At 41.4% G+C, this 26,908-nt stretch overlaps 1 protein-coding gene across 1 annotated transcript in view; it reads left to right on the top strand.

The window, feature by feature from the left end:
* Positions 1 to 26,908, top strand: part of AFF3 (ALF transcription elongation factor 3) — a 330,669-nt gene that overhangs the window by 126,896 nt on the left and 176,865 nt on the right. The window contains exon 4 of the mRNA XM_075738011.1: positions 23,123 to 23,167. Within this exon, the coding sequence (XP_075594126.1) occupies positions 23,123 to 23,167 (45 nt within the window). The remainder of the gene's footprint in view (positions 1 to 23,122; positions 23,168 to 26,908) is intronic.

Below are 26,908 nucleotides of genomic sequence, written 5' to 3'. Positions count from 1 at the left end.
TATAAGGATGTTAACAGACGTAGAAGTCTCTGCATGCTTTTCATTTCTACCCTGTTCCCTCTGTGGCAAGCGCCAGTGTACGTGTTTGAAGCGCCAGCGAGGCTTCTTGCCATATGCTGGTCCGTTTCAGTGATTTTGCCTGTATGTGTTTGCGTGTGTATTCATATGCATATATGCATACATGTGCAAATGACATAAGGTCAGTGTTCGGTGCCAGATGCTGAAAGCAGTCAGCGTGGAGGAGGGGGAGAATTGTAACTTTGACTCCTTTGAACTCAAATTAAATGTGAAAATGAGTAGTTCCTTGAAATGGATTTGTCAAAATAGCCAAAGGGAGTTTGGTCCTCATCACTCGTATTTGAATGGCTTATGGGCAACTAAATCCCTTGGCTCCTTTGAAAATCTCAAATTTAAAGGATATTTTTTAGAGCTAGCAATGAGACTCAGTGCCACTGACATACTTCTAAGAAATTGGCATCGTGAACCTTCAATCTGATTAGTTACACAGGTACTTGTGAAATTGCTTTATACCAAAGCCTTAAAAAAATTTACAGGATGTATTCCAACGCTCAGAGAAATCATTACGGTAAGAACTACGTTGTGCCAACAGGAAAAAAAAACAAGTCAATATGCCCCTGCCTTCGTATCTAGGCAATCTGCCTATCCAAGTATTTTCTGTAAATTTAGAATAAATTTTAAAGGTTTAAGGGCATGCGGTTGTATCATCATTTTTATGGCAGCCAAATTAATTCTTTCATGCAGTGCTTGAACCTAATGGAGATTGACTGTCCTGTTTTCCTATTGTAATGATGTGTACCGAGTTGAAAATGAAGATGTTGGAGGATAAAAAATAGTGCTGTGACTGCTATTGATTAGCTGTCTTGTTTGCTTCATTGTTCAGGCTCCGTTGGCCTCTTGGGCAGAAGGACACCCAAGTATAACATCCCTGACATTTTCCTGAAAAGATGCATGCCTTAAAAGTGACAGCTTTACTTAAAAAATACAGTTTTGATATATAAATGTGGTAGTTTTAGCTGAAAGGATTCTGATGGATTAGAGCAGACAAAGAGAAAGATTTCTGAAACATACTTCAGGTCAGCCTTGTATCGAGAATAGATTTAATAGCAAGTGTCTTACATGATCATGACACTCCTAGAGTCTCTGCATTTCAGTGTATGTGGGAACGAGCAAGAAAAGCTGAGTTTATCTTCAAAGACAGAGCGATTAGGTTATTCTGACTAATGTGCTCAGCTTTCATTAAAGGTTTTGAGTGGTCGTGAATTCCAGGAGACTTGACTGTGTGCGCTGAAGAAGAAAGTGGCCCTTGAACTAACACATAATTTTATGAAAAATACTGCCTGTATTTTAAAAGCCCCCGTATAGATTGTTTTTCACAGTCTTTGAGCAATAGGCTATTTGATACCATTTTTTTTATTCTCTTGCCTGGTTTTCATGCGAAATATTTGGTACGAGAGTCATATAATTAAATTTGTAAAATCAATTACTTTTAATTGTGTACATATGAATTTAATACACATGAATGTGTATATTCAAATATGGCTCTTGCTCGTACAGAAAATAAGTCATAGTTTACCTAACTGTCTGTCAAGGTATTTAAAGGAGTCAAGTACACTAAGTGATTTCATGCATCACCTTTAATGAAATGCACGAACATATGAGCATGACTGTAGGACTGGGTCGCAGCCAACATTAGAAATGCTTCTGCTTTTATCAGTGTTATGTTAAAAAGGGCCAGAATCTGCCACACGTACTGTCATTTCTGGGAGAAAACAGATTTTCTCAATGAATGACCTGTAGCTCAACAGGGATGGAGATATTAGTGACTCAGTCTGCTAATAATTCTGTGGCAAAACTATGCTTTTTATTAAATCCTGTAACTAGTTTGCAAAAATCTGGGCAATCTGTCAGGCAGTAAGTGGAAGCCAGCCAGGAAAAAACCCCTGAGGTTTCTGATGTGCTTCAGCTGGAGGTATTGCAGCACCAACCTGACTCTTCCCTTCCTCTCATCCTGTGCACCCAAGAGCAAGCCCAGGTACTGCTTCTTTTTCATCCGTGGTTTATAACGGTCCTGCCTTCACAGAGCACATCTAGCCCTGCCGATTTCTTGGCTTGGTGTGTCTCACCTCCAGGCTTATGACAAGGTCTTCTCATTCCGCTTTTACAACCCCCCCTCACAAAGACTACCTTCCGTCTGGCTATGTCATCCCGTTTCTTGTCTACCGGGTCAAACGTAGATTTCTTCTTTTCCCCTTCAAAGCCACTCAGAAGTCTGTTCCCACCCTCTTCTCCAGCCTTGTCCACAATGGGCTGAATGCCCTGCTCCAGCGGGGACACCGCGTCTCCTGCCCTTCTCCCTGCCACCAGGGACAATGGGGCATCTCTGCTGAAATGATCCACAAGATCACCTCTGTTTCCGTATTCGGGACCTCTCAGATATTCATCTAGCCTACAGCATCCACTGGAGATGTGACAGTATTCTCCTTCATTTATTTATTCATACTAAAAGTAAAGTCTATAAAGGCTGACAAATCTGAACCAGTCACCAGTCCCCTCAGTTTTCTGGTATGTTTTGTTCCTCTCCACGCATGGTGTCCCCTGTGTCTTTTCTAGTGGCAAAGTGTTCTGGGGACAGAACCTGCTTCTTGCCCTCTGTTTACTTACTGCTCCAGTTAGAGCAAAATTAGTTGAAAACGAAGCTCTCAGAAGTAAAGTAGTAGCTCATGGCAATCTTAATGATAATCTTAATTTCTTTCTCATTAGATTTATGCATTGTAATTTGGTGTTTCATTATGTGGTCAGGTACTATTTCTCAAATAATGCAGCATATATTTTTGGCTGAACTAAGAACCACTAGTTACATATTTGCAATATCTTGCAAGCATCGCCATGCATATATGTGATCATCATTACTGCACTGATGTAAAAATCTTTGATAGGTACGTCAAAAATGGCATGTATAGACAGAAAGTATGTTAAAATTATTTCAAGGAATATATTATCAGACATCATTTTTCACTGAATTAAATACATCCACATTATTTGAAGCAGAGCCTCTGTTTTTAATCATTTTGTTTCTAAAACTTCAAGTACAGGATGAAAAGCAGTAAAAAAAAAGGAGTCCAATATCTCCGATGTCTATTTGCATCCTACAGGACTCTCAAAATCTTTTTCTTCTTCAGCATTCACATTTTACCCATACTTGCTGGGTTTTTCTTCTAACTCCTTTGTGCTCTACAAGGATATTCAGAGAAGGTTTGTAACTTCCAGTACAGCAAAAACTGCTAAACTGCACTATATAAAGAATTTTTTTTATTCTCACTCCCTCTCTTTTCTTCCCAATTCTCTCTGTACTAGTCATTTTTGATCCTGTACAATCTAAAAAAACCCTTGAGTGAATGGAGGAGCCGTAGCTAATGCTGCCAGCGTCAGGCTCACAAATAGCTCCCATGCAGCAAGCAGCAGCAAAGGAAACCAGCCGAGGAACAGGATGCATGTGCTCAGGGGAGACGAGAACATTTTACAGTGATGAGCTTAACTCTGCCTCTTCCTTCGTGTTTTGATCTTTTTCACTTCCATCGTTGTTGTCAACGTTGTCATCATTGTCAGCAAGATGAATCCTGCAAGGATGTGGCCCCCTTGCCGACCCAATGCCATCAGCCTCCCGTCCTGTCATTTCCTTAAAAAGGTCTGTCTGTGCCTGTCACTGCTGATGTCGGAGCACTGCTGAAGCCTGGAGTGATGCGGTGATTGCCAACCCCTCCGCAGGGTCCCTGTGTAGAAGTCCTTTGTTACACATTGATTGTCCACCCTCAAATACCAGGGAACCAACTGGAGCTGAAGCAGGGTTGGCAGAGGTTGGGAGGGGGATCATTAACAAACATTGGCTGATCTGACAAAATCATTCCTGATTTTGCCCTCCTCCTTAATTTGGAGCAATTGATGAATGCATTGAACTACAGCACACCATCCTCCTGCTGTTCAGAGGACGGCTCCTCAGCCCCGGCGTTTCATTGCTGCTGGTGATCTCTGGCTCATCATGGAAAGTGTGACACCTCCGGGTTTCACCTTGCCACTGAGCCGTCCAAGATGTGGTGATGGCGACTACCACCTGAGGGTAATCCAAGCCATCATCAGCCCTTCCTTACTGTAGCTAGCGTGAGCAGCACGCAGCCAGGAGCTGGAGGCTGTTTCGTAGCTGTGGACTCTGATTTTCTTGGTGAATTAGCAACAGCAAACATCATTTCAAATTTAGCGACCAGCTTCTTGCATTGTACCTCACTTCTGGAGGTGCAAGGTGGGAAGCAAAACAGTTCACTGTTTGTCAGGACCATACCTGCGTCCCAGATGACAGCATTTATTTTGGGGTATGTTTTAAATGGCTGCAGGTGCCAAGGAAAAGCAGAGCTTGCAAATTCTGCGCGGCACTGACGGCTAACCTTCAGGTAGCCTCTCCATCCGTTGCAGGAAGCACTGAGGCTTCAGCGATGCTGAGGAAAGCTGATCAGTCCCATTAACTTTTCCTTTCTTGCTGTTTCTGTTAGATTTTTAAAATCAAATGCAAACTGATAAAAACCAAACCAAACCAAAAGCTGCAACACCTTGCCCTGTTCATTTCTAAGTATGCAATTAAAATTGTGGTATTGTGGTTGAGATTTTAAATAGTGAATCTACGATATTCTTTAACAATGCATCATCTCACTGTTTTCTGGTTGTTAGAGAGTCAGAATAAAGAGTTTCCATTGCTTACTTTCTGTTTTCTGACTTCTTGGGTGGCCTAAGGTCTAACAGGAAAATTTTCTGGAGCTTCTGTTCCTTCTTTGTGCTTTGGTTTTGGACAACTGACTTGAGAGACTCTCATTTGCAGCAGCAGCATATAGGATCCATGGATCTGTGTTTCGACTGTAGTGTAAAAAATGAAGTAATAGGTACTTAAGTATATCAGTGTTCATGAAAAGGGACAGTTACTCAAAGTACAGGTAGTGTACCTAGGTGTGTTGTATACACACAAGCATGTGAAAGGCAGGCCTTTCATCTAGTAGCTCCTCGGTGTTTGAAGGCTAGTCGAGCAAAGCATAAACTCAGATAGCTTTTGCATCATGCGACTCTTTCCTACAAGCTGAGCATGTTTGAACTATCTTCAAATGTATTTTCAGCTTCAGCAACTTATTCTGTGCGCATAAAGTCTGTCTTTAATTTGTAAATTACTGTCTTCATTTATACACTACTATACTGTACACATTTATTTTAATCAATCACTGCAGTTGTGAATGCCAGTCTGATTTCTGAATCAGCACTCAAAGATAAATGATAGATGGTTTATTAAGTTCTCTCAGCTAGGGTTCACAATGCTTAATTTTCTTAAGTGATAATATTTCATACCATAATCCTGATCTTTTTTTTTTTTTCTTCTTTCTGCTTAGTGGAGTTTAACGTAATTACATGTGTGGTCTCCTTAACAGTTGCAATGTGGAGCCATCACTGAACTTCCATAAATCACCATTTTAACTTTTTTAGGAGAAACCCTTCAACAGGTCACCTGTCATCAAAGATATTCTAGCTAAAAGTTGTAACGCCTAACCCTGTCTTTAGATTCCGCTAACACAATTACACCAATGCATCACTGATCTCTCTCTGGGTTTGCAATAAAAGAAGTATTGGTCTAGGGCCATTTTTTGGGTCCCTGGCAGCAAGACACCGTACATGTACTTACCTCTTTCACAGCTGGATGGTTTCATTGTAACCCCTGGTGTCTCTCTCCAACATTTTGACCTCATAAAAGCATCGTGTCACAGAATGCTGAGATTTTATGTAATTTATTCTGAAGATTGTGGCTTTTAAATCTTCCATACACAGTTTAATAACAGTATTCTCGTCATCAGGCAAACTTTGCTCTCTCTATTAATATTTTCATCTCCATTTTGCACACATGCAAACATATAAACACACAAAATAAGCTGATTTACAGAAGCATTAGAGAAAGGGAAAGAGAAGGGCAGAGGCAGAGAACAAGATAACTGAAGACTAATCATACAAAAACCAGACATGCTTTTGCTGTTTTTTTCCATTCCTGTTATATTTTTGTTTGGATTGGCTCCAGAGAAGCCCTGTTCCTTGTCGCTCTTGTTGTTGTGTGTGTGCTCATGCATAAATTCAGGTCAAGTATGAAACCTCTTCTCTGCATTCCTGGTAAGAATGTGTAATGTCCTTATCAACAGATAACAAATCTGAACTAATTTAGCTCATGACCCTGGGTTCTTTTTTTTTTTTTTTTTTCCTGCCATTACCAAAAATATGGTGTTTGCTTAGTTGTTAATGTATTCAGCTCAGTAAATTAGAGCTGCTTGAAATTTCTACTAATCCTTTTCCATTGAGGGTTTCCCTGAACTAAGTGACGCTGAATAAAACAAAACCCACATGCATGCACAGGTTTCTGAGATTTTCCGGATCAAATATAATTTAAGGGGCACAACATTTTTAAATGAGGTTTTTTTAAAAAAAAAATTACTGTACCAAAAGCACCAATGAATAAACAGTGTTTACTGAAAATATGCTTTGCTTGAACTTGGCCATTAAAGTATACAGGGGCTGAGGGGTTATTTTGCAATGAAATAATGAACCAATATATAAGGATAAAAGTAGAAAAATGGTTTAACACACAGCACAAAGATGTTTTTGAATGAATCAGTCTTTGCTATTTAATTTACATTTTGAGGGCTCATTAGGATGATGAATGACACTGCTGGAGAATAAAACATACTTCCTGAACAAAAGAAAATCTCTGTAGCCTAATAACATTTTATGCCAGCACTTACATTTGTCAGAAGTGGATGCTATTTATCCCTATGATTATTTAAAAATCATTTTTATTGTCCTTTGTGCTATGTCCTCTTCTGGGAATTTTAATTCAGAGTTTGACACCTACTTATTAACTTCCATGAAGTATGGAGTACAAAGGCTTATACTATATAAAGAATTCTAACCAGCCATGTTTATATTGCCTGCAGCTGTATACAAATTAGCTGAGTTTGGATTCATTTCTCTTAGAAATGGAAAAAAAAAAATTTGAGTTGTGTAACCTTTATCACCTCAGCAAAGTAAATGTGAGTTGAGCATGGCTGACCTGGGCATACCAGGAGACAGCAGTAGGTCGAAAGAGCAAAGAGGAGGAATTTATAGCATTAATGCCATGAATTAGGAATCTCTACGAGTTGAAAACTTTCTATTTTGTGTCTCCTCCTTCCTCCTCTGGAAGGATGAGGATGAAATAAGAATGTTAATGTTTCAAACTTCAAGCCCATCCACTCCTTAATCAGTAAATAACTACTTGCTGTCTTGCCTTCTTCAGTGCTTATACATGCCTATACTCTAGAGTCAAAGGTATGCAAATACCAGAAAACAGAGTATCTCTGGAAAAATGTCAAAATATTTTGGTAAATTATACGCTATTACAATAATTGTATTTTTATGGTTTGTCTTAGAAGACACACTGCTTCTGTACCAAACATTAGGGTTTAGACCCTTATTGAGCGCAAACCGTAATTTCACCTACATTCCCTCTACCACCCTTCCTGCAGTAGATCTGCTCAGCAGCAGTGATATCCAACCTTAAGGGTAAAAGAAGTCAAAGATTTCATTTGCCTTGCTGGGGGGAGCGCACCAGTTTCTTAGTTAGCTTTTTGTGAGAACATGTAAAACGAGATGATGTACAGCTTTGCTTTGTTCATTGTGATGTGAGGTGGGGAATGTTTGATCTTGTTTTCCTTCCCCTTTCCAAAGCCATCCTCCACAACTTGCAAGAAGTCCAGCTGACAGTAAAGCAGGTAGCGGTATGCAGGAAAAAAGTATTTCCTTACATCTAATGCTGCAGATTCTTATATTGATTTTTGCACGCACAAAGTGGTGCTGATAATCTGGAACATGAGATCCCAATTTTAGTTATCTTTTTTTGATTTCTGAAGAAATTGCTAGTCAGCCACCAATATATTCTGTAAATTTTTCCTGTTTCATTTTTTTAGGGGCAAAGATATATAGGAGAAAATTATTGTGGGAACATTTCGTAACACTGTGACATCTGTCCAGGTAATCAGTTTGGCTACGTTTCCTCCCAGAAGCGTGCGAGACATAATTCTGGGCACGGATGGCAGACTGCTGTTTGGAGAGCTGCTACTGAGTGTCTGTAGACCTCCTCTCAGTGGCACCCCATGGCCAGGCCCGTGTCAGCGAAAGCCCTGGGGATGCTGCTCCAGCGTGCACCGTGCCCTGTCTCCAGTCTCATGAAGCCTGAGAAACCAGCTTAAAGTCTGCTGGCTTGATTTGGAAAAGCAGGGGTCTTGCGGACAGGCCTGTTTGTTTTCAGAATGCCCATTTTAGGTTTTTAAGGGGTTTTTTTACGGTTTGTTAGGACTTTTCTTTTTTCAGTCGAGACCCTAATTTTCTAGGGAATTACATTCTGCCTACCTAAAATACTTCTAATCCTTTAGACTACAAAACATATTTTTTGTTACCCTTCCTAAAATATATATAATGTTGCCCATATAGAATTGTAGCCATATTCCATATCTAAAGTTGTAAACATCACTACATATCTATATATATTATATTACATATGCATCTGTTTACATACATGTTTCTGATGGTGTGCTTGTAAAGTGCTATACAAGCCTTCATGGTAACGTGCGTGCATGCAAAATGCAGATTATTGCAGACTATTTTCAGTCAAGACATCCCCATTTAATCTTTTCCATCTGCAATGGCAGGATGTGCCATTTTCAAAAGTCACATCCTTTGTGTTGGTAGCGTTGATCGAGCTCTGGACCATAATGAGACACAAATCACGGGTGACTTTGGGTATGTTGACATGGCAGTCTCTGCTGTGGTTAGCACGTGTACAGACTGAGAGGTCTGACGCACAAGTGGGCACAGACGAAGAGCTCCTGCCTCTGCTGTGGAGATCCATCAACCGTTTATGCAGCAGCAGCAACTGCACGACTGCAAATTGCCAAAATCAGTGCTAGTTTATTTTAATATGCCAGACTGTAAACTGTAGCAATTCAGCAGCTGCTACGCAAGCAGGAACCTCTGAGAGAGTATCGGTACGGAGAGATAAGGATGGAAATGTGAGCTTGGCTTCTGTCTCATTCTTGCTGGGTTTTTCTTCTGTAGGTTAGAGGTGCAGATATCCTGGGTGGCAAATGAACCGATATCATGCCCTCGCAAATGCGATGGCTTGATTTTGTAATTATTTTCTAGGAATGAGTAATCCCATTGTTTCCTTGTATCTTGAATTTATATATAGTGCCATCAACAAGGTAGCTTGGGCAGTGAGCGAGCGGTAACCATTACCCTCCTCTGCCCGAGACCCTGAGCGCAGACCTGCGTAGGTGATTTGTGCGGATGGGCTGCTGTGCCTATACAGTCCCCATGGATAAAGCGTTGCAGGCATTCAGCCCATAGCTGTTGACTGATTTCCCATCTGCAGGTATTTAAAATCCTGTTGTGTTTATGGTAGAAGTGTATATACAATTTAAGTTAGGCGGAGACTACTCTTTAGTGTGGGTTTTTCCACCAGCCCTATGGCAGAGTCAGCAGCGACCGGCCAGTTCCTGACTGCCTTCCCCTGCACAGAAACAGCTGAAGGTCTTTGCCTGCACCCTTGCTAGAATATCTTGTTTCATAGCTGTATTTCTCCAGCAGGAAAAGGATCATGAAAAAGAGAGGGTTTTGCCAAGAACATTTCATTCTGTTCCTCATAAAGTACCTGTTGCTGCAAATGGTACCGGACAATCCATGTTTTGGTGGGGTTTCCTCGTCCTCTATCTGCCCCGATATTCAGCTGGGCTACAGGTGACATCTGCAAATAAAACGTGCAGGAAATGCTGCTGGAAGTATGGCGAGGGAAAGGGAGCCAGAAGGCTGAAGGAAGCCCTTAGAATATAGCATACCCTTTTGCATCATCTTCATTTTTCTCTGGCGTTATTACCTAATGTCCCTATATGGCAATATGGGCACACAATTAAAAATCAGAGCCCAAGAGCATCTTTGCCCTTCTCTCTTCTCCAAGAACACCCGGCACCTGAAACTCCGAACCCTTCACCAAAGAGTTAATTCTCAAGGGAATGAGCCACTCATCATTCCTTTCATAAACAAACAAATAAATAAAAGATACAAGGATTTGATCTGTTTAATACGCATTCTCTGAAAACCAGAGTGCAGACTAAACATAGTAATCTGATGATTACAAATTATTCAGTCCTATAAACAAAGCATGACAATTGGTGACAATGTGGTATCATATATCATAAATGCAGAGCATCCTCTCGCATCCAAAACAAATAGTTTGGAGTATTTCATACCCATAACAAATATATTTAATGCAGATCACTGTGAAACAATGCGTGTTTCTCTGTTTCTAATGCTGTATACAAAAGCCAGCCAAGAGCTTTTTGTGTTTTATGCATTATGTTCATTTATGCTGCCAATTCTACTTACTATCTAGTATACTGATTTGAAAAATCAAGATTTAATGTATTTCAAGCAACATTTGATGCATGCGCATCTTAAAATTATAGGAGATGGTTTATAAAGTAAATTATGAGGCATTAATATAATTCCTGAGTCTCGGATAGGTTTTTATCTCGCTAGTTAAAGTATTGATCACAACTCTTCTATTCTATCGGTACCTTGTTATGTGAGGCAAATCAGCTGCCATTGTTACCGGTGCTGAAAGTCTCCCTGAGTAACCCGTGATAGGTTTATTACATAGGAAGCTTTGATCCTCAGGACTCAACTAAGATATTCAAAGTTCTTATAAAGGTGTCTTAGAGTCTGAGATACAAATTCAGATGTCTGCTGTCAAACGACTCCTATTCAGCAAACCCGTATGAGCCACCTTTGAAAGTGAAACAGCAAGATGACACCATTCATAGCCTGACTTTTGGAGAGGTCTTTGTGCTCCCCTGCCTTTTGGTACCTGACAACTCGTTCCAGGCCGTATCAAAGTTGCATAACAGAATTTGTAAAAAGCTACACAGAAGGGTTTAATGTGTTGAGAACAAATAACTTCTTTGTTGATATCCACTGCCAGATCAAAGAGACGGAGGGTAATAGGCCTAGGACTGCATTACCTTCAGTTACACTGGGGAACAAAAGAATAAAATAAAACAGTGAAAGGCAGCAGAGAACAATAAAAAAGGAAAATACTAACAAGTTTAAAAGATTCAATGTCCTGAAACATGAATAAAAGCCACAGAAATAAATTCATCAAGATCACATAACAAAAGGGAAGCATGTGGCTTCTCGGCTCAAAGGCTTTCCAACTGTACTCCTGTTTTCTGTATGTGTTGTTATAATTTGGGGTGCCACCAGACCTTCCAGTATTTACAGGGACAGAGAGCTGGCTCTGCCACTTAAAAAATGCAGATTTGTTGTGCTTGACCTAGATGGAAATGTCTGTGAGCTGTAGCAGTATTAGAGATTTTCTCTCCATTTAGCTTCCATTTAAAATGAAATGGGGCTACATTGAACATTCCTCTAGAGACAAAATAACCTGTTTTTAAGTGGAGGATTGCCTCATCTGTTCAAAAAAGTAAAAATAGAAATCCAAGAGGCAGCTTGCCTTTTTGAAGCTTTCCAATGAAAGTTTTGGAAATCAAATCCAAACCTAACCTAAGGGCAACCTAACATTTCTGAGAAAATTCACCAACCCCTCTCATGCAGAGTAGTACCGGTTTTGGTCTGCAACCCAGTAAAAATTAAACTCTACTATCACTGTCCATGTCTTCCTTTTATTATCCCCCACTGTATTCTGTGTTGCATGTGTGCGAATGCTGGTGCATACAGGATTTAAAATCATTTTCTGGCAGTAAGGCTGTTGGGAGAGCAGTTCTCTGTAGGCACCAGCCAGAGCTTTGCATTCCATACACCACTCATGCCCCTATGGCACCACACTGTTTTAAAGTGACTTGATGCTTGTTTGCTGTATCAAAAAGAAAACTGTTAATGTGACAGTTAAAAGCGGTTACTGCCCCTGAGTTAGATGGCCAGTAGTCGTGCTCTCTACAGTTTTGTATTTCTGGGTTTTATAAGTGGTGCTCCATTAGCCTTCAGCTCTGTGGGAGAGCTCGGTACAAACGGCTGGGAACTGGCAAATGTCTACTCTACTGGAAGGACCAGCAACCTCTTTCAAAGACACAAAATCTGGAAAAACTGAGGCCCATTTCTCTTCTACTTTCTTTCTGTATTTCATCGCTGTTCCTTGCAACAGCAACAGGCAAAAAGAAAATCAGAAAGCATTATGAGTTTCAGATGCAATATCCCCTTTAAAGGGGGATAACCTGAGAATATATGGAAAGAAGAGTGAAAGCCAAAAGAGAAAGGACTGACATCATTTCAAGCCAACCTTTTGTCCTCCAGGCCTGAGGAACCAGTGTGGCTTCCATCAAAAATGCTAGCTAGTAGCGTATGACTACTTGGGAGCTACCTACAACCTTCCCCAAACCTGGGACATTATTTATTCTCCTGCTTCTGGTCTTGTGATTGCCCAAACAGTAGGGTGCTGACACAGAGCCCATGGAGTGGGGACAAGTGCTGGGGAGCTGCCACTCCTTGGGGCAGATGGTTTTACAGATGTGGAGGCATCCTGACGTGTGGAGGTAAGTCCTCTGCAAGGCAGCACAGCAGTGCCTGGTTCCTGCCTAGCTGGCCAAAGGGCTTTCTGTCCCCCACCAAAGAGGATGGACACGGGCCTGTGATGAATTGATGTGAAAATAAGTCTTTCCAGGGGATTTGGGAAAGAGAGGGCGGGAAAAATAAGGAACATATCTGTCTACTCTGCAACTTTATGGATTTATCAAATTTATTGATTTCCATATTAAGGATGCAGCTGATAAGATTTGACACTTGCTTGGTTGGTTTGGGCATTTTCAGGAAACTTTTGCAGCAGATTTTTGTATGGTGTCTGTAGATATATATATACACACACATATGTATACCTTGATATATACATGGTGTCGTGTACATTTTTAACTGGAAAGAACTTACATGTCTAGAGCCCTAAGACACTGCAGCACTGACATTTTATTTGAAATCTTACATGCCGTATTAACTCTGCAAAACCTTCAGAGAGTACCATTTTCAGTGGCTTTGCAGTGAGCCTGTTTCCATCAGTCTGTCAGTGACCACAGTATGGCTGGATTTTTCTTTTGACTTTCGGAGTGCTGAGAGCACAATAAAGCTCTTCCGAGATTTTCACTGCAGCTTGGAGAATTGTGCTATTTATCAACTTCTGTGTGCATTTTAAGAGAATCCACCTGAGCTGACCAGAGGCGTCAAGGGATTGTTTTAAAGATGCCGATGCATACAATTGTTCATCTTCATTGATAAAGCTTTGGGTATCCGGTAGCAAATTATATCCCTTTTGGGCAAATAGGTGTCCTGGTTGTAATTGTCATGACCAGAATGTGTTTTTGCAGTCTTAGCAACGAGACTGAGCAGTCATTCTCAAACCAATGCATACGATGCTCTGTTCCTCACACATAATAGACTTTTTTTTAAAAAAAACAAACCTCCTAATCCTGACCCTTATTTTCCATGAAACACTTGCATTTTGTGCAAATCAAGGAAAGCAGTGCAATGTAACTGTCTCAGGCCAAAATTAATTCACTTTGAATTCATGATCCAGAAAAGAAAGGAAATATGCATCAGCTGTGCCCAGACAAGATAGAAAAAGTGGTTTCTCTCTGGATTTGCAAATAGGTTGTTTAACTCTGCTGGCTTTATCACTAGATGCTCCCCTGCTTCAGACCTGCTTCATTAAGGTCTCTTGATGATTGTTGCCCTGACGAAAGCAGTTATAGTGAAAGAATTAGATTTATTTTGCTGGGGAGGAGACACTGTCAAAGCCAAAACTGTCAGATGTTGGTGACATCCTTGGAATGGCAAAAGGCTTTAGCAGAAAGCCAAATGTTACTCTGGTCTCCAGATCACCACCTGTTACGTCTAGATCAGGTCTCAGTCTCTAAAACTGAGAAGGTGGTTTTCAGCACCAGGGATTAATGAGAGGTTATTTCTCCCTGGGTTATATGTTTTTTGGCTCTGTGTAGCTGTCTATAATGAGAAATAGTTTGGTGTTACCTTCTGGAGATACAGGCTGCTGCTCAGTGTTTTGGGCTCTGGGCTGCCACATGAAGATCCTGTAATCCTCTTTTAGCCCTCTGTGAAAACCAGACCCTCTTTGGCCCTAATCTTTGAGTGAGGTATTGGGTAGAGCAATGTCCTCATTACCCATCATGGCAGAAACCTCCCTTGTTTCCTTTGTCCTGTCCTCAGCTTTGTTAACAAGATGGTCAGCCAGATTTTTAACAGCATTTCAATGTTAATATCTTTCCTTTTGACTTAGTAGAGATATTGTTCAGATGACGATGTTTTATCAATATTGAATTCTTCATGCTAGGGTCCATTTCTTCTTCCCTCCACCACTGCCCAAAGGGTAGATTTTTTCCCCACGCGCCGTTTCTGAATGGATGTAAATGGGCTTTAAGGAATGCCTGATAGATGTTACTCTTTCCATCAAACACTCATGTACAGGGATTTTCTTCCATCAGGGGCCTTTTGTGGGACAGATTTCCGCAGAGTTGTGTACTGTAAAACCTTGTATCTGTGAGAGGTTTAACCCTTTCTGTGCTATAGTTTGTAATCACATAACCTTTAGCTCCGTGGGAATGAATACCAATTATCATTTATAAACAGTTCCTCTCATTATGCGCCTATTTATGGCATCTTTTATAGCTTGCTAATTACAAGCACACAAAACAGAAATGTTTGGAGTTAAATAATGTAAACAGGGATGTAATTGATTTTCATGTTGAATAGTTTTTATTGATTTATTGTTAATTAACATTTTTAAAGGATCTCTTGGCAAAATAATCCATTTAATTTATTGAATATTATACTAGCTGTTGGTATATTCATATTAAAATGTCACAAAAAGATTAACAGTTCCATAATACTTGTTTTTCCAACTGTTGCTGCTTTACAGATGTTATATATTCTCCCCAAACACTCACAGACAATATATTAAATGCAATCGATTGGTCTCAGTCCAGGTCCTAGCAGACAAGTGTCCACATCACTAAAAATACCACAGCCCAGTTGACACTAATTGGCCATCTGTGTAGCAGGGAGGACAGGCATCTAATGGGGAGAAAAGCTGATCTCTATCGCTCCGGGGGCAGGGTCCTTGGGTCGGCTGTTGAAGGACTGCCTGGGCCGAGTCGGAGAGGGGAGAGGGGAGAAGCCCATATCTTCGCTAAAAAGCCTTTCCTCCTGCAAAACCAAGACTGTAATGGAAACTGTGTCAAGCAAGCAGACACTTAATACATTCAGAGCATGCATACAGTGCTGCAGAAAATGTAGTGTGCTGAAGGCATTTCCAGCAGTCCCCACTGGCTTTGTCCAAACTTTGGGTGGGAAGAGGGGCTGTGGAGTCCGTTCAGGGGGTTGTCAGCAGCAGCTTGGTGAACGCCAAGTGCCTGGAGCTCCTCTTGACTTCACTGAAAGCCAAGGTCACTTACTCAGCAGCTCCCAGGACTGAGCATGCAGCAAGGAGTAAAATGGCAAGTTGCAATCTTCATTATTACCATCCCATTATATTTTTCAAATGGGTAGCAAGAGAGTGTAATCACATCAGACCCTATTTTTTCATTAGTGAAGAAAAACCTTAATATACTATGACATGGTATTGATTTGATACAATCAATCTTTCCCAATAACAATAAAACCTTTATATTTTATTAACACAACAATGCAGTTCTTCTCCATTACAGCTCCCTTTTATTGTTCTGGGTCACAGTGTAATTCTGGCATGTTTGGATTTTTATTTTTATGAATATAATGTAAAAGCCTGTAAAATTGCTACACTGATCTGCCAGTAGGTTACATTTGAGGCTCCCAAGCATCTTTTATTAGATGAAATGTTACCAGTGCAGTTCCAGTCATTGCTTGTTCGATGGCCCTTAGGGGTGGAAAGGGAGGGGAGGTTTCAGAGGGCTTCTTGATGTTTTTTGTGGTGTGGACACTGAGACTTGGACTCAGACCATCTCATCAGTTTGCAGATGACCTCTCAACAGGTGGCTGGACCCAGCACTTCTAAATCCCCTTCAAACTGGGCTGTAGGTGCCTAAGCTCTCGTGAAGCTCCCAGCAGCCATCCAGACCACAGCCCTTCAGCATCACCTCACTTTCTGACCCCAGGACTTCCATACTTAGTTCAGGTCAGGCCCTACATGGGCAGGAGGTGCTCCAAGCTCTGGGGCAGGCCATGGGCATGCACTGGAGGAGTTACACTTTAACCTAGTCTCCCTGCTATTTAAAAAATAAGAATACAATGTGGTGAATGCCTTTATTTATACATCCACAGGAAATCCATCTTCAGCTAGATGCCAGCCTGAACCTCAGAGGCAGGATCCTTTCAAGCCCCTCAGGTCTGCATATAGGGCCAGCACAGCCTAAGGCTGATGGTGCTCTGGATTATGGCTTTATAAACTCCTCTGCAGTCTTCCTTCTCGGAGTCTCTGCTCTCCAAAAGCTGCTGCCCTACCTCGGTTGTAGGTGAGCTGCCGAGCAGGCTGTTCTGCATGAGTATCACTCATCAAGAGCAAAATGTACTCTTGTCCTATTAGCATCTACTGTGTGCCACAAGCCTATCGGATCATTTGGTGTTTATCTACAGATATTTTTGATTCATCTTCTTCAATTAGCCACAATATCTCCCTGTTCCTAGCACAAGACTGGAGCATCATGATATTGCAGTTGCAGTGAGAGAGACCTCCAATTAGTATAGCCAGATATTTTCATTGAAGCAAAGCTAGATGACTTTCATCACTTGCTCTTTATTCCTTTTTTTTTTTCTTGAAATAAAATCTTTGTTAACCTTTCTCATCTTCCCTTTTGAACCAAGAGCAATGTTGCAAGATCCCATGGTAGGAAAAATAATCCCCATAATAAATATGAAGACTCCATTTCAAAAGAGAATGAGCTTATTAAGGGTAACAGTTTATTAACAGTCACTGTAAATTAGATGGATTTAATAACTTTAATTAGTGCAACACTTTCTGACACAGAGCTTGAGGAGAATTCAGCCGTTCATCCCCATCTCCCTCCTGCACGTCTCCATGTCTAAGGAAGCAGCAGCAATTCCTTGTAGTAAAAGTGAAATGGCTCCTACTCACAGCAATGCAGAGTGCAGGAGAAAACTGCTGTATCAACAGACCGTGGCCACTGGCACTCCAAATTAGTAGTAAGGAACAGCACAAGTGCAAAGAAAACCTTTCAAATATCAGGAACAACAGAAAATCGAGCTTCCTCAGCAGTCTCTTAATTTCTCTTGCCTTGGTGTAACCCTACCCAGTTCAGCCCTACTTGCCTGCATCCTCAAGGAGGGACGAGGAGTCTTCTCCGTTGAAGGGCTGTGAAATGCACAGCATTATTAATGCCCATCAGTGAAATGAGGGGGGCTACAGTATGCCATGGATCCCTGAAGTCCAGCCCTGTTAAAGTAGATGGAAACATTGCTGATAGATCTCATGTCACCCATCAAGATGGAAATGCCGTTCTCATTAGTAAAGAAAAAGAAAAGAGAAATGCCCTTTTTAAATCTGTTCATGTCAGAGGATTTTCGTACTTGGTCCTTTTCCTATGGGATATTCCAGTTTACCAGAACTGAAAATGTCTGCATCTATTTTGATTTTGACCAAACCTATTTTCATTTTCATTTGGAGAAAATATTTTTCCAAATTTGGAGTCAGAGTGAAACATTTCAATGTTTTGTTTTAATGACTTCTTGATTTAGGCTTTATCTTATTCTGTAGCCATAAATTAGATTTCTTAAAAATTGATGTTGAAGTATTTTGATTTGATCAAGCATTCATTTCTCAACTGAACTGGAGAACACTTCTTAAAATTTCATTTTGAAGGTAAAGATGTCACACTGTTACATTTTAAATGGGACAGTAGTCAATGAGAAAATATCTACATGTAGGTGCCTGCCTCCCCCATCCCCAATTCAGAACGAAAATATGTTCCAAAAAGTGGGCATTTCCAGAGGGACAAAAAGTGAGTTTTTAACCAGGTCAAGGTCTAATCTTTTAACCAGCCCACTTTTTCTGATGTCAGAGTCCTGCATTTTCTCTCCAGAGCAGTGTGGGTTCAGCGCAGCCATCCCACAAAGAGCCTTTTGGACGATATAGCACATGTAGGGAAATCAACAGCAAGTTAAACCCTAAATGTCTAAAAACCCTTCCTGGGTATCTGCAAATGACCTCTCCCAAAAAATTCCTTTACACAGCCTGGCTATATTTCCACAGAAACCCCAGAAGTCACCTCTCTGGTCTCAAGCATGTCTCTCTGTTAAATTTCAGCATTTTATACCACGACTTGAAGGTGTTAAGATCTCTTCAGAGAAATGATCGAAGGGAAACTTTGTTGAGGGCAATGGTCCTCCACAACCCAACAGGCAGAGGCTGCACATATGAATAAGTAAAAAGATACAGACTTTACTTACCTTCTTCATACTGGAAGTTCTTTTCTAGCAAATGGATTGTATAGAAAATGTCATATATACGTATGTGCATGTGCGTGTGTGTATGTCCATACTTTCATGCTCTTGCCTGGCAAAGAAGCATTTCTAATATGCTTCCAGATCAAGGTCCATCAGTGTGGGCTTTTCCCCCTATTGTTTTTAATCATGGATTTAGGTTATTGTCTGCCAACATTTCCTGCCTGAAGTTTCATTTTCAGCCCCAGGAATTTAAGCGATTCCATAGAGCGCTTGTGCAGCTGGAGAGCTGCCCTGGAGGCAGAGGTGGCACCCCAAGGATGGACACGTGGCGGCTGCTGCCATGCCACTGGTTGCAGATGACCGACGTTCAAGCACCGACACAGAGAGCCTGGCTCCCGCTGAGTGGAAGAGGCCAGCAAGTCTGCTGAGTGCATATCTCAACCTTCTGGAGATTTTTATCATGCCTAGTTTATACTGGAGACAAAATCCAATAACTTCTGGAGACTTTGTAAAAACACTTAGCACAGTCCAAATAATAACACCACCAAAAGCTCGCACCGTAAAAAATCTCTTAGGCTAAAATGGAAATAGATAGTTGCAGAAGATTTTTCTTTCTTTCCTTAACACAAAGATTTGAAAGGAGGGAGAAGTATCACAGATAGGAATTCCTTTCAGATGCATTTCTTTATATATCTCCATATGAAAGCTGTTGGTAAAGAAAACAGAAATAAAGTAATGCTCTGAAATAAAATTTGTACAGATGTAGCTTTTTTTGAAATGACATCCCATTTCTCAAGAATTCAATGTAGCCTTTAGTCAGCCTTGTTTCTTACAGTTCTCTGTGCTTTGCATGGTAATTAGCTGCTCGCGTTATCAGCGGTGCGCTGCTCCCGGCTATTTCTTCAGCAGCCACTGCTGTTATCCTTGGCGGCAGCTCCTCGCGTCCTCCTGCCAGGCTGTACGCCAGCCACACGTGTGTGCAAATGTTTGGTGTTCCTCAGGCTGCACTGGCTGAGGAATGAAGGTAATGGGCACAGCATCGGAGAGGGAAGAGGCTGGAGCCCGCTTCCCCCGACAGCTCCCCGAGACTGGCCACTGTTTCGCTGATGGTTCATTGAAGGTTCAGTGAGGCGAGTTTGTTATGACAGATCGCAAAATGCGAAGGGAGGCAAATGAGCCGGGTTCATGAATGTCAGAATAAATACAGGATAGCAGCTCCTCAGCTTAGTTGGGAACAGCAGCCTTATTTTGTTGTTTCTTGTGGGTTTTTTTAAAGTAATTAAAACGTTCATTGCACAAGTCTACTGTGGCATGCAGGCTGTTGAGAGGGTGGAGGGGCTGCTTTGCGCAGATCGCTGGCACGACCGACATCAGCCTTACGCAGGTGCTGCGTCACGCAGCCCGCACCGACACAATATTGTTTGGATCAGGCAAGTCCACTGATGCAAATAGCACGTCGAGTGCTCTGTGCTATTTGTTGCCTGCAGGTCATGCAATCTCAGCTTTTAATTCAGATTTCAAGAAACATTTACCAGCTCTTTTTTTTTTTTTTTTTTTTTTTTTCTTTTCTGTAATTAAAGTATGGCCATGAAGTTAAATTCAGGTTGACAGATTCATGGGCAGTGAGGGTTCTTCTGTAACATGGGTAGAGATGTAGCAGAGAAGATAAGTTTTTAAAATGAGAATGGGGAGTCTTTTCCATACCAACACTGACAGACACTTTTCAGAAATGCCTTAAATCCCATAATAACACTCTGCATCGTATTATATGATATCATGAAGAAAAAAAATAATATGGCCCCAGGCCTTATGAAATTGAAGTTGCTTGCTGTGTGCAGAGCATGGTCTCTTAACTTCTCCACCCTAATTCTAGAAAGTTTGATATCAACAGTTATGCAAGATCCTTACAAGTATTCAAAGCAAAAATAAAGTAAGAAATTTATATTTGGCACTCAAAAGATGAAGAACAAAGAGGAAAATATAGATACTGAGGGGTTTTTTCCAAATATTGTTTTCAGTTTTGCATATCCTGTCTTTGGTTTTGTGTTTTCAGCTTTTTTTTTGCCTTTTGAAAGGCAGTGTGATGATACTGAGAGAGAGATATGAAAAGTTGTTTTACTCCCTGCCCAGAGATATGATGTGCTAGGGAGAACAGCTAAAGTTTTAGTTCTGTGGTAATGGAAAGTGTAAATTCTTGCTGATTAGTATTTGCAGATTTATTTCATTTCCTAACAGAAGCTTGTTTCTAAACCTACTCTGAAATAGCCTATTGTCAAATTTACTTTCAGTAGTTTTGTCTTCACATAAAAATAAAGAGCATCATTTTACCGTATGTTCAATGCGTTGTGTACCACATAAGATGGTAGGTCATTTCATCCCCCCTTCTGTAAGATGGCAGTGGACTAGAATAGCGAACTTGAGGTCAGGCAGTAAATTCGTGGCTCTGTAAACAAGGCGTTTGTGATGAGGGCTTTACGCTCTCCACTGTTGTTAATGGGATAACAAGACATAGACCAGAGTTTGGGCCAGGAAAGGGAGAAAATGTTAAGGAAACCCACAGAGCTAATTAGCTAATTAGCTAATATGAATTTTAAAATATCCAGAGATTGTTGTGGTGTTTCTGTCTGCCACCTTGACTTCATTGGCAACATGAACTATTGCACTTGCATTCCTGCTCTGGCATTGGGAAAGGTCGCACATGGTGTTGTGCGGCTCCTCGGGGACAGGGCTGAGATCAGAACAGGGCTGTCTGCACAGGGCAGCAGCTTCTCTTCAGCATCACTACATCAGATATGAGTAATTCCCCAAAGGCTGACTTTATAGCATGCTTAGTTGCTTTCCCTTTGAAATCAGTGGTGTAACTCCTAGTGACTGTAAAGCTGATGGACTGTGTTATACCAAAAAGAGTTAATGCAATTCATTTATTTAACAATCAAGGGCCATATTCAGCAAAGATTTAGCAGGAGTGCTGACAATAAAGCACTTACGACTTTCTATGAATTGGCATGAAATAACAGCTACAAAAAATTATGAAACATAAATTGTTCCCTTGCATATGCATGGCTGTCGTACTTCTGACCTTGGTTACAGCTGTTAGGCTACAAGCGGCTGCGGATCCAGACATCCTCAGTCACTCAGCTCAGGCTGGGCAGCGGTGGTGACAGTGTCCAGGAGCAGGACTTACGCAAACTGGCCAGTGGCTTGGGGCTGGTAGGCACAGAGGTGTCCATTTTTGAAAGTGCCTTGTGATTTTTTTGGGTACCCAAATGCAGATGAGTCTGATTTCCAGGTGACAAGAGCTCAGCACATTGGAATAGCAAATTGGTTTGATATTTCTCCAGGTGGGCACCTGAAAACTCAGAACCTCCAGATGGTTTTTGAAAACAAGAGGCGAAGACCAAATAACCTTCCTGCTAGCTCTTTGGGGACAGTAATTAATTGTATTGGGTCTGTTTTCACACCCTCCTTCCCACATGGGAAGACCTCAACCCCGGTCTCCTGCTTCCTCAGTTAGTTCTGTTCTGCGAAAGGAAGAAAACCTTTCTTTGGGGAATTGTCAGGGAATTTAGACTGGTGAAGTAAATCCCCAGAAAACTTCCACGATGCAGCAGCCACCTGTACCTTGTGGAGAGCTGCAGGAGACGGGCACCCCCCCAGTGTCAGTACCCCCATCCTTGGTATGCCCTCTCTCCCCAGTCGTGCTGGGCAGCTCAAGCGAACTGTGGGCAGGGGGCAGGCAGGAGGGAGGGGGGCCTTAAGTGTGGCTGACTGGTGTCTCGCGTTGCCTCTTCTTTGCTGGCAAAAGTTTGGGTCCTAAGGGACAACCAAGCTGAGCATGTAGGTGAGGCACCGGCTGGATGGTTCCTACAGGGGGATAGCTACTCTGCCAAATCTCTGATTTCCCTTCCCCAGAATGGTTCTGGAGGAAGCCATACCATTCAGGAGAGCTGGATTCCTCAGTCTCACAACATACATGTGGGCTTAGGGTCAGCTTTTTTAGGAAATCGTAGCCTTCTCAGGACTGCTGTGCTGCTTAGCCTGTGCTCTGCGTTGCAGTCGCTGCAGCTCTGCCCTCAGCATCGCAGGTGCCTCTACCCCATACATCGTCAGGCTTCACATAGGCCGCGTCACTGCAAAGTCCTGCCTGCACAAAGGATGCAGAGACATGTTATTCATTTAATATAAATAAATGCACATACTGGATCTATGTTCATGCAATAACTGTTTTGCTCATGCTTACTCATATGCAGTATATCTAAAACAGCAGAAACCGCATCCAAAAGTGGTGTAAACAAAATCCTATGAATTTATACAAATATGTTGCAATCGTACGTAAACACTGCAAATATTGCATCTTCATGTGGTGCTGATGGGGAATAATTTGAGAATTTTAAGCAGTGCGACTTTTCATATGCTGGAAAAACTTGGCCTCATTTCAAAACTGTAATAGAAGTTGGAATATATTTCATGTGACAACCATGTTCTGAAAGCTGCTATTTGTTATTTCTTTTTAAAACACAAACAAACTATTTTCTCATTTTGTTTACAGGACAGTGGAACAGGAGATAACAGCTGCATTGAAGAAATATTGCGGGTAGGAATCCTTAAAAACCCCCATTTTTTTCCAGTGCCATTTTGTTTACTCTAAAAAGACAAGAGAATAACAAGAATATTGCAATTACTGCTGTTAAAAGTATTACTCTCTTAGATTGTCATCTTTCTAAGGAAAAAGTAGGCAAAATTATTTCCTCATGAAAAATAATTGAAAAATCTGTGAAGACAACCTTCCGGAGCTTCTGGATTTCACTGCTACTTTGTGCCAGTACAGCTGACCTTCATGCATGCAGAAGCAGATAATGGGATAAATTATAAACTGAAATGTACAATGATGTTTCAGGTTTACAAACCATGCAAAGTGCATGTTTCCATTAATCACGACTGTCAAAAATCTTAATTTTGAAGGGAGGTCTAGGAAGGTCATTTTCCACCTGGATTTAATTAGAATCCATTATGTAATGTCGTTATGTCCATTATGTCCATTATATAATGACAATGTGCAAAATCCATAGTTATTTCCATATTTCATTATTATTTCTTTTATCTTAGTAATTTCTAGTTTATTTTCATGGAGCAAATTAATACACATCCAGACAGATCTTGGCTTGAATCAACTTTGATATTGATTATTTTCTGAGGCAGACAAATTTATAAACAACGGAACATTTCCATGTATTTTAACTCATGTTTTTTTAATTTCTTTTTCTAAACTGATAATTCACCGATTCGCAATGCTTATAAATCTGATATAATAGTGATTGAAACACAAAACAAGGTAGATGGAATGGTAAAACCTCCCTATTACTGTGTGTGCTTCCACCTCTTGGATATCCACTACCCAAATATTTCAGATTGTTTATAAACTATGGGGCTATAAATATTTGGTTTAGAGATTAGTAGTGCATTAAGTCTGTTGTTTCTAAAGGCATTTCTAAAGGCATTCCCCCTGAATATGTTAAATAAAGCTTTTAATTCTTAAACTGGACGGAGTTTATCAAAAGGTGGTGATGATGTATTGCTTATGAATGCACTGGCAGAGCTTTTACTGAGCATTTACAAAGTAGGCTTTTGTAGGACTGAACTGCATATTCAAGAAGCCTCAGCCTCAGTTCCTGCTCTTTTGTTACAAATTAGTAGCAGATAGTATGATTCATGAGAGCTTTTTACGTTTTTCACGAGGCACTAAGTATGTGATTTGATGTGAGGCTCAGTCACCCCTTTTTTATGCAAGGCTTTTAAAATGAACAGTCATGAAGCTGGTCTTCCTCCTTAGGTTGTGCAACCTGGCTTGTGCAAGTAGGCAAAAAATGTGGAAGAGACATGGTTCCTTCCACGCAGCGGAACATGGATATGTAAGAGGCTCCAGCTGAGAAGAAAAATGCACTGTATGGCTAGGGATGGTAAGGTACATCTCGAAACCAGTGAACACAGCTGCTGCTCTCTCTTTTTTTTCCCTTGGGAACGTTCCTCAAGAAATATTTTTGTGAGGCTTCATGATGAAGCGTTCAGGATATCCTTGGATGGATAGGACCCTTTTGTTTGTAAGGATTTATTCACAAATTCTTTCACTTTTCTTAAAAACTGAATAAAACAACCCACAGCTCAAAAGCCATTCTTTGCATCAGTATCTGGCTATCTGCTGAGGCTTAGCATGGCTGAAACGGAGAGCGTACTGTTTTCATCCCCTAGCTCTTGTCGTCACATGAATACTCAGTCATCATGGGTAACCTCTGCCCATCCTCCAGGTCTGCAACCTGGGTATCACTTTCTACTCTGAACTTCCCCTTTGTCTCTGTGTCTAAGATTACATGTAAGTCTGGCAGACTGTTACTCTATAGCATTTCCAGCTGAAGCTCTTTATTTACAGAGGTGGAAGTCTCGGGTCCAAATTCTCATTACATACCTTGATTGCTGCAACATCCGTTCCTTGGTTTTGACAAATGCAATGTTACCCACCTCCATTCATGCTGCTGCGCAGATCATTTTCCTAGCTTGACATCTTGCCCGAAGACATTTGTCTTTACATCTCACCACTGTCATCTCCTTCTGTATCACATCAAGTACAGCTATTTGTCTCTGATTTTAATGCCTCAAGTCTACCAGTCCGTGCTAACATGTTAGCTCCCGCTTTAGCTTACTTGGTGATGCCAGCCTAGGTCACAATGTTGCTAAGTTTTACATCAATTAATTTCTCCCATGTTTCCCATCAGAGCTAGGAAGAGCCTTGAACACTCTCCCAATTAGCTCCATACTTAACTTCAGATTCTCTCTTAAAAGCCACCTTTTCCACAAGGACTGTGGAAAAACAGTGGTGATGTCAGGGCTATACCACTGTTTCTCATGCCTGAACAGTGTCCCCCATTTGTCCCTTGTAGTACCCAGTCAGGTCGGATGTATCCATCTCCTCTCTTTTGTCCTGAAAAGTGAACTTTGTCAGAGAACTGCTGTGCAGTACAAAAGCAGTGCTTAGGTACTCTCGCAATACAAATCCAGGTCAGGAGTGGTAGTTGTTACTGATAATTAGTGAAAACAGCAACAGTAATAATGTGCCATTGCTCCTCACTTCGTAAATTACTGGTGTCCAGACTTTTCCAGCCCTCACCGTGCACTCTTTTTGTCCTGCACAAATCCATTCAGTTTTAACACAGATTTTCTGGGTTTCTGAAACAGATTGCTTATAAGGAATGTCATTTCCATGGTTTTTGTTGGAGGTGCTATTCATAGAATCATAGAATATCTCAGGTTGGAAGGGACTCATAAGGATCATCAAGTCCAACTCCCTGCTCCTTGCAGGACTACCTAAAACTAAACCATATGACTAAGAGCGTCATCCAGACTCTCCTTGAACTCTGACAAAATTGGTGCCATGACCGCTTCTCTGGGGAGCCTGTTCCAGTGACCGACCACCCTCTCAGTCAGAACCTTTTCCCAATGTCCAACCTCAACTTCCCCTGATGCAGCTTCATTCCATTTCCTCGTGTCCTGTTGCTGATCACCAGAGAGAGGAGATCAGCAGTCCCCCTCCGCTGCCCCCCTTGGAAAGGTGTGGACTGCAATGAGGTCATCCCTCAGCCTTCTCTTCTCCAAGCTGAACAAAGTGACCTCAGCTGCTCCTCGTAAGTCTTGCCCTTGAGGCCTTTGACCATGTTGGTTGCCCTCCTCTGGACACACTAACAGTTCGATGTCCTTCTTATATTGAGGCACCCAAAACTGCACACAGTACTTGAGATGGGGCCACACCAGTGTGGTGTAGAGGGAGATAATCACCTCCCTCGACCAGCTGGCTATGCTGTGCTTGATGCATCCCAAAACATTGTTGGCCCTTTTGGCTGCCAGCATACGCTGTTGACTCATATTTACATAGTAAAGCCAAAGTTTAGCTACTTTTCAGACAGAATATATGCAGTTCCCATCTGGGTGCCCAAAGGCAAACAATGAAAAGCCACAGGAGCTGCAATCCTTGTGTTCCCCTCAGAAAAGAGGGCTGGTGCACTGAAATGTGTTTATTATAAGGGCCACCCTACTGTATGGAGCATCAGCAAAAGGAAGATGATGCTTAATATTTATCTTTTTAAGGACCATTGCACCCTATTTTAGCTGTCTCTTGCACAACACAAAGCAGAAAACATCCTCTCTTTCTAGACAGTGTGTTCCCTGCACAGGTCAGGCTGTGGCTTTTCCAATGGATAGGTACTTCCACAGCATGTCCGTGTCTCCCCAGTCAAGACCAAGGGCAGTAGAAAGTGTGCCCCAAATCTGCTCATTCTGCCTCCCTGTG

The sequence above is a fragment of the Balearica regulorum genome, chromosome 1, assembly GCF_011004875.1.
Source record: "Balearica regulorum gibbericeps isolate bBalReg1 chromosome 1, bBalReg1.pri, whole genome shotgun sequence".
NCBI classification, from domain to species: domain Eukaryota; kingdom Metazoa; phylum Chordata; class Aves; order Gruiformes; family Gruidae; genus Balearica; species Balearica regulorum.
This window is presented reverse-complemented; position numbering and strand designations above follow the sequence as displayed.